The 16,310-nt window shown below is 44.6% G+C and overlaps 1 protein-coding gene and 1 pseudogene across 3 annotated transcripts in view; one reads left to right on the top strand and one right to left on the bottom strand.

Annotated features, from left to right (window-relative positions):
- LOC121558992 (receptor-type tyrosine-protein phosphatase-like N) overlaps positions 1-10,462 on the top strand; it is a 28,361-nt gene extending 17,899 nt beyond the window's left edge. For all 3 annotated transcript variants that reach the window (XM_041872290.2, XM_041872291.2, XM_041872289.2), the window contains 12 exons: positions 238-302; positions 3,029-3,238; positions 3,754-4,065; positions 4,505-4,652; positions 5,067-5,140; positions 5,805-5,882; positions 6,204-6,323; positions 6,406-6,572; positions 8,081-8,134; positions 9,192-9,256; positions 9,376-9,449; positions 9,629-10,462. In XM_041872290.2, the coding sequence (XP_041728224.1) occupies positions 238-302; positions 3,029-3,238; positions 3,754-4,065; positions 4,505-4,652; positions 5,067-5,140; positions 5,805-5,882; positions 6,204-6,323; positions 6,406-6,572; positions 8,081-8,134; positions 9,192-9,256; positions 9,376-9,449; positions 9,629-9,700 (1,439 nt within the window). In that variant the 3' untranslated portion in view covers positions 9,701-10,462. The remainder of the gene's footprint in view (positions 1-237; positions 303-3,028; positions 3,239-3,753; positions 4,066-4,504; positions 4,653-5,066; positions 5,141-5,804; positions 5,883-6,203; positions 6,324-6,405; positions 6,573-8,080; positions 8,135-9,191; positions 9,257-9,375; positions 9,450-9,628) is intronic.
- A 1,820-nt stretch (positions 10,463-12,282) lies between these two features.
- Positions 12,283-15,855, bottom strand: LOC123489039 (annotated as a pseudogene).
- Between the last annotated feature and the right edge of the window lie 455 nt (positions 15,856-16,310).

Here is a 16,310-nt window from a genome sequence, read left to right as displayed (position 1 = left end):
CTGTTTCTGGGGTCAGACGGGGTCAGATTGACCCAATGTCCCCCTGCTCTGTGTAAACCACCAAGCCAATATCTACACACACACGCACACACACACACGCACACACACAACTTGGGACAGAAAGTGAGAGAGGGGTGTAAAGGGGATTTTTGAGCCACTCTGTTTAATATATAATAGCAAGAATATTACTTTTTCGCAAGATGGCAACTATTTTCTTTTGGTTTGTAATTTACTCAGTTGCAGAGAAGACCTTTCTGGAGTCTGAAACTGATCTGAAGATCCTGCAGACAGGTGTTGGTGAGGTAAGAACATGTTGTGCTGCGTGTGTGTGAAAGAGAGAGAGAGAGAGAGAGAGAGAGAGAGAGAGAGAGAGAGAGAGAGAGAGAGAGAGATCTCTTTGCGTTAAAATCTATTGGCATTCATCATCAATATTCTGTGCGTCCTTCTGTGTACTTTCACAACCAAACTTTTTCTCCCTGCCTGGAATGCCTTCATGGCTAAAATCCTTTGATATGACGACGTATTTTGCGGTCGGACGAACCGCGCGCGCTCCCGAAAGACACGCCTGTCTCTTTAATTCACATTGGTCACGCGCACCACTCCTCTCTTGGTCGTCTCATATCGTCCCTGGGCCTGAGCTAGGAGGTAACGCTGCCGCCAAAATTCAATCAAATGATGCGCTATCCTCCACTTTATAAACGCATTATGGAAACAAGAGACAGATCATCATTTCTCTTGTGCGTTATCACAGTCAAGTCGTCTTTCTTTCACGGACGGTGGATGTTGGGTGAGTGTCACTGATATTTAGCCTAATAATAGGCTATTCATACTTTTGAATGGCTACCAACATTTCGATTTGTCTAGAGTTATTCCTTATTATGGGACCTAGTCTCGAATTGTATTTCTTATAGGCCTAATTTGATTCTCTAATAGTCCTATTTATTTCCAGTTCAAATATGTCTACTATTTAGTTGCCATTTGTAAATTGATTACGCATTAATGTTATCTTTTAGGTTAGCCTAACGACATTTTATTGATAGACTTTTTCATCAGATGCTGTCTGCATAGACTAATCACTTCTATGAGATGCTCAGCCAGCGTGGTGTTTGTGGGATTGTCGTATGATTCGTTGTCAAAGATTATGATTTGGTATTTAATCATAATGAAGATTTTAAGAACATATTCAAGAACGTACTGCAAATAACACATTTATAGAATTCAAGCTGTTTGAGGACACGTCTATCAATATTAATACATTAAAATTTTAAGGGGACCTATATTGGGGTTAGAGTAATTAGTGTTGGTCCACATTGCAACTGTATCTTGTTTGCATTTTGTATAATTTCACATTTGTAACCTCTCCTCTATTGAATTATAAGAATACTACAATAATGTCCATTAGATTTCACTTGGAAGTCTGAAACTGGGCATAATAAGACACATACAAATGTACCAATGTGTGGAATCTAAGTTTAAAACCCTTTGAATCTAAGTTGTCAATTCCATTTTTATTTAGTGAGAAGAAGAAAAAAGTTAGGCCTTTATGTTTGCTAACTGTTTGCTGTTTGCATCACTCACAATACAAGTGATGAATGAAGTTGCATATCACTTTTGGCAACAACAAACAGTGAGAGTTAAGACACTTGCCACAGTGACAGAAGTCAATGTCTGCAGTAATGGAATGATCTGGAGTTTGCAGCTCAGATAGGAGGCAACAGAGAGACCAAGAGGCTGCAGCTCAGATAGGAGGCAACAGAGAGACCAAGAGGCTGCAGCTCAGATAGGAGGCAACAGAGAGACCAGGAGGCTGCAGCTCAGATAGGAGGCAACAGAGAGACCAGGAGGCTGCAGCTCAGATAGGAGGCAACAGAGAGACCAAGAGGTTGCAGCTCAGATGGGAGGCCAAGAGTGTGATTCCATAGAAGAGTGGTGTGATGAGTGCAGTAGATAGACAGAGCAGTAGATAGACAGAGCAGTAGATAGACAGAGCAGTAGATAGACAGAGCAGTAGATAGACAGAGCAATGTGGATAGTTCAGGCCTTCTTTTACTCAACTCTCCCTCTTACCTCATGTCTTCACCACTTCCAAGTCACATTATCCCTGATATTACCCCTCCCCCCTCCCCCCTCTCCCCTCCCTCCTACACCCATCCCTCTCTTCCTCTGTTTCTCCCCTCCTACACCCATCCCTCTTCCTCCCTCTCTCCCCTCCTACACCACCCATCCCTTCCTCTGTCTCTCCCCTCCTACACCTACCCCTCACCCTGCATCCCCTGATGTCAGTTTGGTAAATCCACCTCATGTCCAGAGAGAAATCGTAATACTCGTCTCCAGAAACGGGTCATTCTGTTCTTCACCTTTCTCTTTTCTTCACCTTCCCCCTTCCCCCTTTCCTCTCCCATCTCTTCCTTTCAGGCCTCTTTAGACTATTAGACTATAGCTCCACCCCCCAATCCAATGTCTCAGACTATAGCTCCACCCCCCACCCTAATGTCTCAGACTATAGCTCCACCCCCCACCCCAATGTCTCAGACTATAGCTCCACCCCCAACCCCCAAAATACTTCAGCACATTCCTGGGGCCTCTGAAGAGGAAAAAGAGGTCGGGAGGGCAAGAGGCAACCGTGGCAACCAGGGAGGAGGAGGAGAGATGAAAGACAAAAAAATGTATTGGGTGGTCAGGCTGCTACAGTACTTGTGTTGCGGTACAATGTAGAAAAACATTTCGCAACGTAAATCAAATATCTCTGTTCTCATTGGACGTTTCACTCTGTTTTAAAAAACAATCTCCCTAATGAACACCACCCTGGTTTTCTCTCGTCCACTTCCTCAACAACAATATTCTTTGATCAATTATTCTGTTGCAGAATTAGTGAGGCACTAAAGAACCAGAGTCTCATCCTTCCACTAACTGATAAACACTCTTTCAAAAGCTATTTTATTGTCTCATCAGTGAGATATTCAACCAACAATTTTGTTTTCCCTGTCTCTCTCTCTCTTTCGGTCTCTGTCACCTCCCCTCTCGACAGAGAGCTGATGGGCGGGGCTTACCTCAGGCCACCCGGGTCCGAGATGGCTCCCGTTGGGTGTTCATGACCATGGTGGGCGTGGCCTGTGTTGGCGGAATCCTGGTGGCGACAATGACCATCGTCTGCCTGCGTCGCCACAGCAACCGCCTGGCGTCTGAGAAGCTGGGCCTGGGGCCGGAGGGAGGCAGCGTTACACACCAGGAGTACCAGGTATGTACACACACACACACACAGGGGTAAGTCTACGGACACCTCACAGTCATGCAGGATCAAGTCAAGTGGTAGTACTGTAGACTATAGACAGAAAGCACATTGCTCGATGAGATATGACAAACCATTTTCCCCTCTGGGATCAATAAAGTATTTCTTATCTTATCTTACATGGGTTTGTCCAGCCTTAGATCTATCACACTATATCTTTCAGTTATCTGATCAGTCTCCCTCTCTTCACCACTGTCAAAACAGTGTAATACTCCCTAAATAGACACCTCACAAACAGTTCAACATGAACACATTCACTCTTTAGTTTTCAACCTGCACACGCATTCACTAGTCTGAGACATCACTTCAGATGTATTGAAAGAGGTCTGTGCATGCTGCAGACCCCAACGTCTGAGGACTGTACCAGTATGAATGTATTCATGGGATATTGATCCCTGATTGAATAATACATTGTGTCCATAGAAAGCACATTGACTGTCATCATCACCTTCACCTTCTGTTAGGACCTGTGTCGTCAGCACATGGGATCCAGGGGAGCCTTTGGGCGTCAGGAGGGGGCAGGAGCAGCGGGGGGCAGTGGGGGTGCTACCGGAGGCGCAGGTGTAGGAGGAGGAGGTGGTGGAGGAGGTGCAGGTGGTGGAGGAGGAGGAGGTACGGACACATCCAGGGTGAGCAGTGTGTCGTCCCAGTTCAGCGACGCGCCCCAGCCCAGCGATGCGCCCCAGCCCAGCCCCAGCTCCCACAGCAGCACCTCTTCCTGGTGCGAGGAGCCAGCGCAGACCAACATGGACATCTCTACCGGTCACATGATCCTGGTCACTGTCACTCTGAACATTTACTCCATTCATTCATTAATTCATTTATTCCTACCCTGCCTCAGATCTCTCTACCGCTGTTCTGACAAAACCTGGGTTCAAATAGTATTTGTTTTCCATCAAATACCTTTGCTGCACTTGATTGAACATGTCTAGCTGCTTTGCGCAATGGAACCAATGGACTAGTCCCAAAAGTACAAATCTTACCCATCTGGCACTGCAGGCAGGCTCAATCAAACCCTCAAAATATCTTAAATAATACGAATACTATTTGAACCCAGGTCTGGTACTGACAATTAAATACACATTAACCGTCAGACTCTAAAAGACAGAATCGTCCAGTTGAAGTCATTGACAGAGGAAAAGTATAGTGTAATGTGATAGTAATGTTATTATAAGTAAGAGTCACCCTGGTACTGAGAGTCCTCCTAACCCACAGGCCTACATGGAGGACCACCTGAAGAACAAGGACCGTCTGCTGAAGGAGTGGGAGGCCCTGTGTTCCTACCAGGCTGAACCCAGCACCATGTCTGTGGCCCAGAGTGACACCAACCTGAAGAAGAACCGCTGCCCTGACTCTGTGCCCTGTAAGTTCTTCTCCTCCTTCTTCTCCTCCTCATCCTTCTCTTTCTTCTTCCCTCCTTTCTTCCACCTCTCCTCCTCCTTGATTTATTTTTTTCTTTGTATTTTTTTTTCGGGGGTATTTTTGTTGAACAGAAGGTGATAGCCTGGTCCAAGATCTGTTTGTGCTGCCATGCTCCTTGTCACTCTCTCGCCAAACATATCACGTCAACAGATCTGAGACCAGGCTAGGAAAGTGAAGGACGGACAGGGAAGTTAGGAGGAGATCCAGTCAAGATGACAGCGGGTCAGATTAAACACACACAGACTGTGGTATACATGTGTGCTGAGGGTGGCAGGCGGCACTACCAGCTAGAACACCCAGGCAGCCTGGCCTCCATGATCCTAGGTTAAACCACTTGTGTTTTGTGTCTCTGCAGATGATCACTCCAGGGTGAAGATGAAGGCGGAGAACAACCCCTCCAGGACCGACTACATCAACGCCAGCACCATAGTAAGAAGTCATCCTGATTCCCGCTGTCACCATGCCCGCTGTCGCCATGGTACCTGTTTAGTTATCCAACCCAGATCATCCCAGTGAGCAAAATTGGTTGAAAGACATATTTTTAATGTCTTTGCAACCAAAAATACATATTTTCAACGTCTTGTGCTCATAGGGATAGATCCCTCCCCACCCAAAGCCTTCTCTGTATATCACTCTGGTCTGCCCTATATTAAAAAAGGGCCTCAGGGTAGAAGTGCTGATCTAGGATCTAAAAGGCAAAACTGTTCTTATATCAGCACTCCTACTCTGAGACTCTTTGTGAATACGGGCCCTGGTCCCACCTATGGCCCTATAGCCGTCTCCGACACCAACCCTCCATTGATCAAACTGGGACACTAGTTGTGGAATCTCTCCCATGATGCTTCCCAAATGGCACCCTGTCCCCTACCTAGTGCACTACTTTTGACCAGAGCCCTATGAGCCCTGGCCAAAAGTAGTGCACTATATAGGGAATAGGGTGCCGTTTGGGACGCAGATCCAGTCACCCACCCCGTAAATGCCACTTGTCAGTGAATGGAGCCGTCGCCACGGTGACCACCAGTGTCCATAGTGTCCTCTATTGTGGACGTCAAGAGGCGACCCGTGATGACCTTTCACCCTCTGTGACCCCTAGATCGAGCATGACCCCCGGATGCCAACGTACATCGCCACGCAAGGACCCCTGTCTCACACCATCTCTGACTTCTGGCAGGTCAGTCACTCTGGATGAGTATTCATATGTGTGTAATATGAATAAAATTCAAATGCAAAACTCTATTGTCCCTTTAGGGAAATGCCAGTTTGTTGCTGCCCTTTAGGGAAATGGCAGTTTGTTGCTGCCGCGTTATGCAAATGTTCTAAGAATGTACCCTAAGTTTAACCATATAATGTGTACAATAATCACTCAAACACATGCCAATGTAATGATGAAAGAATAATACACTATGGAGTACATGGTAATGTTATTGGTCTCCAAGCTCTATGTTTACATGTTCTAGTGTGTGTGTGTGTGTGTAATGGTGTTCCTCTATAGATGGTTTGGGAGAATGGCTGCACGGTGATAGTGATGATGACTGCCCTGGTTGAGGACGGAGAGAAACAGTGTGATCGCTACTGGCCTGACGAGGGATCCTCCCTCTACCACATCTATGAGGTGAGTACAGACGTGTGAGCCTTTGTGTTTCTGACTCGGTGTGTCTGTCCTGATCTGTAACAATGGTCTGTGTGTCCATCAGGTGAACCTGGTGTCGGAGCACATCTGGTGCAATGACTTCCTGGTTCGTAGTTTCTACCTGAAGAACGTTCATACCCAGGAGACCCGCACACTCACCCAGTTCCACTTCCTCAGCTGGCCTGCCCAGGGCATCCCAACCTCCACACGTACCCTGCTGGACTTCCGCAGGTAACGCATGGACATTGAACGCAGGGTCGTGTTTATTAGGCACGAAATGGGGGGGGGGACTGAAACAGGGAGTGACTAATGCTAATTTTTGTTGTTTTCCATTTGAAAAACATTTTTAAAATATTGCATGTCATAATGAACACAACCCAGATTTACAGGACAACAGAGTGTTTGACATTTTGAGGTTTGGAATTGATTTTATTATATGATACATCCTATGGTTTCCCCAGCCCATGCTCCTATCTTGTTTGGTCTCTAATTCCTGTGTCACTCGTCAACAGTGTCAGTCTCACATCTTTCTCTGTCCACAACTCCTTATAATCCTCAATCTATCTTTCTCATCTAATCCCTACTAGATGATGGGATGACCAAAACGTATCTAATTTCACTCATCCACCCTTCTCTCTTTCCTTTTACCTTCTCCCTCTCTTATCTCATTTCCATCCAGTCTTTCCCTTTTCAATTCAATTCCATCCTTCTCTGTCTCTGTCTGTCTCTGTCTCTCTCTGTCGCTGTCTCTGTCTCTCTGTCTCTCTCTCTCTCTGTCTCTCTCTCTTTCTCTCTCTCTGTCTCTCTCTCTTTCTGTCTGTGTTGTGTTTACTTAATTTGCCTTTCACTTTCCCTTTTCAATCCCTCTCTTCCCTCGTCCCATCTCTCCCTTGGACACTCCCTCTGTCCCTCCTCTTTGCTCTCACACGTCTGTCTTGCGATGGAGGTCAGCGGGCTCATGATATTTTACATATCTGTCCGTGTCATCTTTGTGATTTGCAGCTAGTAGTCTGGGTCCAGTTGCATAGTCACAAAAATGATCATGGACAGGTGTGGCTGCAGCAGGAGGTCCATCGCCTAACCCCCTTAGCTCCCCCATCTCCTCTCTCCCTTTCTCTGACTCCTCTCTCTACCCTTTTTTACACTCTCTCTCTGTCTCTTATCTTTCTCTCTCATCCTTTTGACTCTCCTCCTCATCACTGTGCTGCGAACGCTCCTCTTTCTCGATCTCTAGAAGTAATTTTCATCCTATAATGATTGTTAAACTCCTCCCGTGATGAGATATATAAAACAAGTGGCGCTTCGAATAGGGCTGTTTTTCCTCCATGTTGAATACACACTGACTGCTCTTTTAGAGCCTTTAGGCTGCGTTCCAGTGTGACTATATTGCTGCCAGATCTCCCAATGCCTAGATAGGTGGTTTTATTTTATTTTTTATCGGGGAACCACATAGTATGATATTGCATTCTGATGCCCGACTGCACAGTTGATGACGTGGCACGCAACCATTGGTTGATGCAATGCAACGTCTGCAATGTAAACAGATTTTTTTTTTTTTTTTTATTAATTAGGAGACGACAATCGAGTTAGGATTTGTGTAGTGTCCTCATTTTAGGTTGTCTGACGTTTGTATGACTTGCCATTTGTCAAGCATGATCAATATCTATGTTCTCGATCAGTGTTCACTTCATTCAGTATTCACTTATATTTGATCTCCCTCTCTCTCTGCATCTCCACAGGAAGGTTAATAAGTGCTACAGAGGCAGATCTTGTCCGATCATTGTACACTGCAGGTAAACCAACGTTTGCAATACCACTTTTCTCCACATGGTAGCAGAACCTCGCCATTCTCTTTCAGATGCTGCTTGGCTCAAGGTGTTGTCAGAGACAGTGGAAATGTACCACTGATGTTCCACTATACTGACCAAGATGCTCCATTGGCCGCTCTAACAATTAAAATAAATGTATTCAAAAAATGGAAGGCAGTCCGGAGAAGGCAAGATCAGGTGGGACCCTTCTGTCCCGTGTGGCTCAGTTGGTAGTGTGTGGCGCTTGCAACACCAGGGTTGTGGGTTCGATTCCCACAGGAGACAAAAACTAAAAAGTATGCACTCATTGCTGGAAATCGCTCTGGATAAGAGTGTCTGCGCAGGCAGAACTCCGATATAAAGTGTTTTTTCTCAAAGTTGCCGGGATGTCACGTGTCCTACTTATATCAGTACACGCGTAACAACCTAAGCCTTACAAAACGTATATTTGATCAAATAAACCTCACGTAGCAAATAAGCCATTACATTTTTGGTTGATGAAAATTCGACACTCATTGACCGCCATACAAAAACTCCTTGCTTGGTGAGCGAGAAAAGGATAAAGAAAAAACGCCACCTGCTGGAGAAGACAGATTTTGGGCCGTTTTATTCTTCTCACTTGAACTTAATCATTATCTCTGGTGGTGTTATGACTAAATAATGCATGCTGTATAGATTAGACTAGATTTACGTTTATTGTCCTACAAGATAATTATTTTCACAGCTTACACATTACATACACACAACACAGCAGGAAACAAACAACCAGAGGGGGCTGGTGGGAGGAGCTATAGGAGGACTGGCTCATTGTAATGGCTGGAATGGAATCAATGGAATGGTACCAAACACATGGATCAACGTGTTTGACTCCGTTCCATTGATGCCATTCCAGCCATTACAATGAGCCGTACTCCTATAGCTCATCCCACCAGCCTCCTCTGCAAACGACAGTTGTAAGTTGATATGGTACATAAAATGTTAATTGTTCAGTCAGTTGTTTGGTCTATTATTAATGTTAAGATGTTAATGTTCTCCTATACAGTGATGGTACAGGCCGGACTGGCACCTACATCCTGATTGACATGGTTCTGAACCGCATGGCCAAAGGTGAGCATATTAGACTGTCCATTTCTGTATGTAACTGTAAGTCTGATTGTGGTGTATGAGTGTTTTTTGCATGCATTTTTGGCTTGAAATTGAAGTTGCCAGTTTTTTATTTATTTCAGGAGTGAAGGAGATTGACATTGCTGCTACCCTGGAGCACGTCCGTGACCAGAGACCAGGGATGGTGCGCACCAAGGTACTGTCATAAACACAACCTTGTATATCTACAGTATATAATCTATGGTGGATACATTCCCAAACATGACATGCATTGCGTCATCAGACCATAATGCAACATGCCCAATTGAAGGTTGGACTATAACCTATATTTTCCACTGTTCAATTTAAATCACATAATGATCATTTTCTCTACAGGACCAGTTTGAGTTTGCCCTGACCGCTGTGGCGGAGGAGGTGAATGCCATCCTGAAAGCCCTGCCCCAGTGAAACCAACTCGATCCAGACCTGCCTACCTGCCTGTACCACAGACCCCTCACTCGATGATCCTTCACCTTGCGCCATGGAATTGTATCTTCAATCATCAACTGTGTCTTACCTCACCTTTTCTTTACAATATGGTGTAGAATGACCAAGCTGTTCTTTGTGCGTTCTCTCCCGTTTGAATGATGCCTTCGATTCCTTGCTATTCTCTGTGGTGTTGGTGACGACGAAGTGGGTGTTTTTTTTCTGTCATCTTCTATACGTGTCCTCTGACAGAGTCCCCCTGTGAACGGGTTCCAGGTTATTGGGGTGAGCTGAGATGGCTTATTGTTTTCTCTCTCAAAGGTAGATAAAATCATAATATTTTAACGTTTTACATCAAAGAACTATGTCCTTTTCAGAGTGTCATCACAAAGGTTTCGGCTGTGGTTGGTGATTGAGGATGGATGTGAGTAAGGGTTGCCAGCTGTCTCTCTGATTCTCCCTGCTCCTCAGTGTATTTGTTTACGATTTACCCAAATCTCAAGTCCTGCTCATTCACATTCCATGTTCTCTTGTTTTACTAACCCTCTGGGAAAGATGACTAACCTTTACTTCCCTCTTCTCTTTCTGTGCCATATAGAATGTTGTAAATTATTTGTTCAATTATTGTTGTTTACCTCAAGTCAAGCAGAAAAAAAAATAAACAAAAAATGTTAAAATATTAAAATGACTATTTTGTAACTTTATGTGGTAACTAATAAACGTGTGTGTGTTGCAAATGCTTAATAGGCTGAGTGCTGTTTCTCTGATATTTTTTTTCAATGTTTATTTATTGATTGTGCAGGTATCTAACTGTAAGTCGCTCTGGATAAGAGCGTCTGCTAAATGACTAAAATGTAATGTAATGTAAATGTATTTTTTGTCCTTTGGGCATACAAATCCTACCAATCACAATCGTTCAAGGGGTCAAATTGGTTATAAACACGCACGTGTCGTGGCGTATTTGCCACGCAAACAGACTGACGTCTCCTATCACGAGGGGTGGCACCTGCCAAAGAGATCTCGTGTGAGGTGAGGTTTTGTCCCGATATGCTGACAGTCATCCAATCGAAGTGTTATGAACATTAATAACGTTACAGTAATATACATTTGCTTTCAACCACGAAGTCCTTTTAAACAACAGAAAATAACAAATGTTTTGGCCAGCCATGAAGGCATATCGCCCGCCAGAGAGGCCACACCTATGCAGTTAGCTAGAAGAGCTAGCTAACTTCATGCATAGCATCCCTTCATACAGAAAGAATTAGCGAAATTGTGAATTTTTAAGATTATTTTTCTGCTGACGCATTTCATGGTAGTCATTCTCACTGCAACTCACTGTTTTATTGGCCCGTCTAGTTTACGTTCGACTATAATCTGATAGCAAGAGTGGGGAAACTAGCTCCGGCTGGGAAAACCGTTTTGAGTGGTCATCCAACTCGGAATTCCAACTCGGACACTCAAGGCATCTTCCTAGAGTTAGAATTCCGAGTTGGATGTCCGTTCAAATCGATTTTTCCCAAGTCGTAGCTCGTTTTTTTCATAGTTCCCAGTTGTTTTGAACGCGGCAACAGTTGTCATGAAAGCGCCATTAGAAAATGTGAAGAGTTGATGTCATAAGGTAGATAGTCACAGGGCTGAGCCCGCGAAAACAGTTATTGTTTTCTCTGATATAGGCCTATAATTTATGTACTCTCATACTCAGTTTGGTACACAGCAATATTTTGACTTCGAGGGTCAAACAAAGTGGGATTTCACAACAGGATGTAGGATAACCATCACTACAATCAACCATAGAAGGGAAAGGCTGTTTAATATCCTTATTGCTAGTAAAACAGTGAATAACTCAGTAAAAGGATTGGGTTGTTTTTCAAAGTGGAGATTGTTTACTAATGAAAGTGAATTCCATTTATTTCAAGCATACAGTATTATAACTGGAGTACATTCTGATGTACAGTCTGTGTACTATGGCATGCAATAGCATAAAGCTGTATGGTCAGAAAACATCTGGAGATTGTGGAGAGCGAGAGGGTTATTGTTTGATCAAATCTGGTTCAGTAAACCTTTCTAAATGTCTCAGTAAACCTTTCTAAATGTCTGACTTGTACGTTTTGCAGCTCCGTATAGCTTAGCCTACCACGTACCTTTGAAAATGCTCACTTGAAAATGTCCTACAGTTGTATGCTGAATCCTTTTCTCAGCTTGGCACATCACCTCACGCCTCGATCACACCAACAGGATCATTGCATTTTGGTACACCAGAAGTACATTAATTCCCAATGGAATGCTACGTTTGCCTTGCAGCATTGCGTTGCAGGGGCAGTTCAGTGTGTTCTGTGTGGTGCATACGTTGGATTTATCGAATGTATGAGTCAAACTGTATGCGTAGACGGCTTGACAGAAATGGTAGCAGAAGGTGAATGTTGAACTTTTGTTGCACACATATCTAGATGATGCTGCATACTACTTTGCAAAATTACACTGTTGGTGTGATCAAGGCGTCAGATATATCTGCTACTTCATGTTGACATACCAATAGGTTTCATCCAATAAACACAATACACTAATTATTTTATTTTCATATTTTATTCAAAATGGCTGATGTGAGGCAGGAAGGTTCTTCTTGTAGCGCGGTGGAATGTGCTTACTCTATGGAATGATTTCCAATATTAGTCCATTTAACCATTTTTGTTGTTTTCTTACTACTTGCACTATCTGGGACTGGTAGACTATATGAATGGAACATCAGCAGATCGGAAGTTACATCCTTTAGTACTCCTCTCCTTCTTCCTCCTCGTCCCCTACACTGTCAGTACCCACTTCTTCATAATCCTTCTCCAGGGCTGCCATGTCTTCTCTGGCCTCTGAGAACTCTCCCTCTTCCATGCCCTCTCCCACATACCAGTGCACAAAGGCCCTCTTGGCGTACATCAGGTCAAACTTGTGGTCAAGCCTGGCCCAGGCCTCAGCGATGGCAGTGGTGTTGCTCAGCATGCACACAGCTCTCTGGACCTTGGCCAGATCTCCTCCAGGGACCACTGTGGGTGGCTGATAGTTGATACCAACCTTGAAGCCAGTGGGACACCAGTCCACAAACTGGATGGTGCGCTTGGTCTTGATTGTGGCGATGGCAGAGTTGACGTCTTTGGGCACAACATCACCACGGTACAGCAAACAGCAGGCCATGTACTTGCCGTGACGTGGGTCACATTTCACCATCTGATTGGCTGGCTCAAAGCAGGCGTTGGTGATGTCAGCAACAGACAGCTGCTCATGATAGGCCTTCTCAGCGGAGATGACTGGAGCATAGGTGGCCAGAGGGAAGTGGATACGGGGGTAGGGCACCAAGTTGGTCTGGAACTCTGTCAGATCCACATTGAGGGCTCCATCGAAACGCAGGAGGCGGTGATGGAGGAGACGATCTGACCAATCAGCCTGTTGAGGTTGGTGTAGGTGGGGCGCTCAATGTCTAGGTTCCTGCGGCAGATGTCATAGATGGCCTCATTGTCCACCATGAAGGCACAGTCGGAGTGCTCCAGGGTGGTGTGGGTGGTCAGGATGGAGTTGTAAGGCTCCACCACAGCAGTAGAAACTTGGGGAGCAGGGTAAACAGCAAATTCAAGCTTGGACTTCTTCCCATAGTCTACAGAGAGACGTTCCATCAGCAGGGAGGTGAAACCAGAGCCGGTGCCGCCTCCAAAGCTGTGGAAGATCAGGAATCCCTGGAGACCAGTGCACTGGTCAGCCTGGAAGAAACCAAGGGAAGAACATTAAGAAATGTACCGTTCATTTAAATGTATACCTTTTGGTTTCAGTACAAAGGTTAACACAAGGCCTAGCTTTTAAATGGATCTTACCAGTTTGCGCGTCCTATCGAGTACCAGGTCGATGATCTCCTTGCCAATGGTGTAGTGACCACGGGCATAGTTGTTGGCAGCATCCTCCTTGCCTGTGATCAGCTGCTCAGGGTGGAAAAGCTGGCGGTAGGTACCTGTGCGTACTTCATCTGTGGAATGACAGGATAGAAGCAAGTTAGAATAAAACTACAGATACTGGACACAAAAAATGACTAGGCATGTTTTACATTTTGTGATTGAGGATAGATTCATTACCGATGACGGTTGGCTCCAGGTCCACAAAGACTGCACGAGGAACATGTTTGCCAGCCCCAGTCTCACTGAAGAAGGTGTTGAAGGAGTCATCTCCCCCACCAATAGTCTTATCACTGGGCATCTGTCCATCAGGCTGGATCCCATGCTCTAGGCAGTACAATTCCCAGCATGCATTGCCCATCTGGGCTCCGGCCTGGCCGACGTGCATAGAAATACACTCACGCTGCAGAGAAACAGAGATGTCAACTTATGGCTTTCATGAAGTTCAAGGTCATGAAAACGTCATCCCTCAACTGATGAATGTTCATGGATATCCTATCTGTTAGTGTTATTCAATCAAAAGCAAAAGACAAATGAGACTACATTTTGTGAATGGCTCTAGGTACAGGCCAAACTGTTTGGCTAAGAAACCGCTGACACCTCCATGAACTCTGAAGAGCTCCGTTGGATGAATAAGAGCGAGTGTTATTCATGGAACTGGCTGTGGAAGAAAATCTGAAAATGATCCATGCAATTAAATCAGTCCTGACATCTGTGAATCCTATTCAAGATGAAGGTAGGGCCTTCTATTTCTTGTTGTTTCATTTACATTTACATTGGTTTCCGTTTTAGATTTCCGGCTGCAGACTGGTCACATGCCGAGCCCACAGTTTCCAACGATACTCTCATTGTCCCAGTTTAGATATCTGAATCGATCATAGGCCAGGGATTCAATGTCATTGCTACTTGGCAACAAGCACCATCCTTACCAACTGCAAATCAGTAGTCCTATCATTAGGATACAAATTATTATAAATCAATAGTGAAAGTAGTCATTTTACTGTTTGTAACACCTGTCCCATCTCTACGTCTTATATTACCCCAACTACAGCTGTTTTAAAGGGTGGGGTTGCTTCTCCGTAGGGGGTGGAGCTTTGGGCAGCTGAATGCTGAGTCATATGCGGGTTATTACTGCAGCCCCACCTCCACAGATACAGAGCTCTGTGAACCCCAATTATTGGTACCGTGATTGTCATTTCCCAAAATGTTTTTATTTACAGGAAGTTTGACCACGATGATTGCAATTTGTTCCATTCATTATAATGGGGGGGGGGTCCTGTTTTCTGCTAACAATGCCTGCAGTACCGCGGTCGGTCTTGAACTAACTGTCTTCAATGAAAGGGGGCAGTCGTTCTCCAATGAAACCGGCACCGCAGCAGTGCAGTTATAAACTCCCAGTGCTAGAGGAAAAATCCATAGCCCGGCAGGCCACTCCCAACCCCCACCCTGCCCTCAGTGCCAAAGCGCGCTGCTTTGTTTAACGCACAGACAGGATATCTGTGTCTTCTAGAACAGATACACAAACTGACTTTTCTTTCTCATAACTGCGCTGCCCAGATACAAATATCCCCTCTGCCGTTATTACTAAAGAGTGAAAGTACAAAAAAATAGCATTTAGCCAGAACAAATTGTCAAGTAAACCATTTTCTAAATACCCCCTCCACCCAAACAAACTGAATAATTGTTCTTGAAAATCTCATTTATACATTGAATTGAGGCAAGTGCTTCTGACTGTAATGTGCTTTCCTCCCGCTGGTGGAGGAAACTGTACCAGTTCTCTGGCGTCAGCCCCACATGCTCTCAATCCCCTTCGTCACAGTGCTGAGTCCGTTTCCTCCACTGCACCCAAACCCAGATCCTATCCAACAACGGCAGCGTGGCTGTTAATGCTATCTATAAGATACAAATCAAATAAAACCTCTTAACATTAGCCAATGATAGTGTATGATGATCAAACTCTAACAAACTATAAATAGACATACTGGTATATATTTGACAGAAAAATGTACAAATGTTCAATCCAAGGACATTTTAACTTCTCTCACTGTTTATCTAATCACTTTTTTTTCTTTTTTTTAAAGAATCAACTGCAGTACTCAGTACTCACCATTTTGACAGATTTCTTTCCTTCGGCCGACGTTGAGGATTCGGAGAATGAAGGCTGTAATGGGGGAGGGGGCCAAGGCAGGGTTTTATACTGTCTGGGGAGGGGGTGCAGGAAGCTGTCTTTTTTTTTTTCTCTGGGCGGGAGCGTCTGTTAGCACAAAAAAAGGGGCGGCCCCTCTGCAACCTGCTAATCTATCTCAGGGACTGAGTCAGAGCTGTAGTTCTGCTTTCAAGACACAGTCCACACAAAAAGAACACTCTTTACTCCAAAGAAATGCTCCTCATGCAAAGAAAGGTTGACAAGCAGATGTTACATATTGGGATGACTAATATCTTTCATAATCACTAATATATTTAATGAAGAGAACAGGGAATGGATGTCGGCTCTACTGGAAGGGAAATAAACTACTGCAAGCACAGGGGAGGGGCTTGTAACTTTGCACATAATACCTGCTACTGAGAAAAAGTAGCCTAAACCGAAAGTAACCTTTTAAAAGTAAGAAATATTTAATTTCACAATCCTAAATGTCTTTTTTTATTCATGCTCAAGGGACATT

Source organism: Coregonus clupeaformis, unplaced genomic scaffold, assembly GCF_020615455.1.
Source record: "Coregonus clupeaformis isolate EN_2021a unplaced genomic scaffold, ASM2061545v1 scaf2698, whole genome shotgun sequence".
In the NCBI taxonomy this organism is placed as follows: domain Eukaryota; kingdom Metazoa; phylum Chordata; class Actinopteri; order Salmoniformes; family Salmonidae; genus Coregonus; species Coregonus clupeaformis.
Note: the sequence above shows the minus strand (reverse complement) of the source record. Positions and strands in the feature narration are given on the sequence as shown.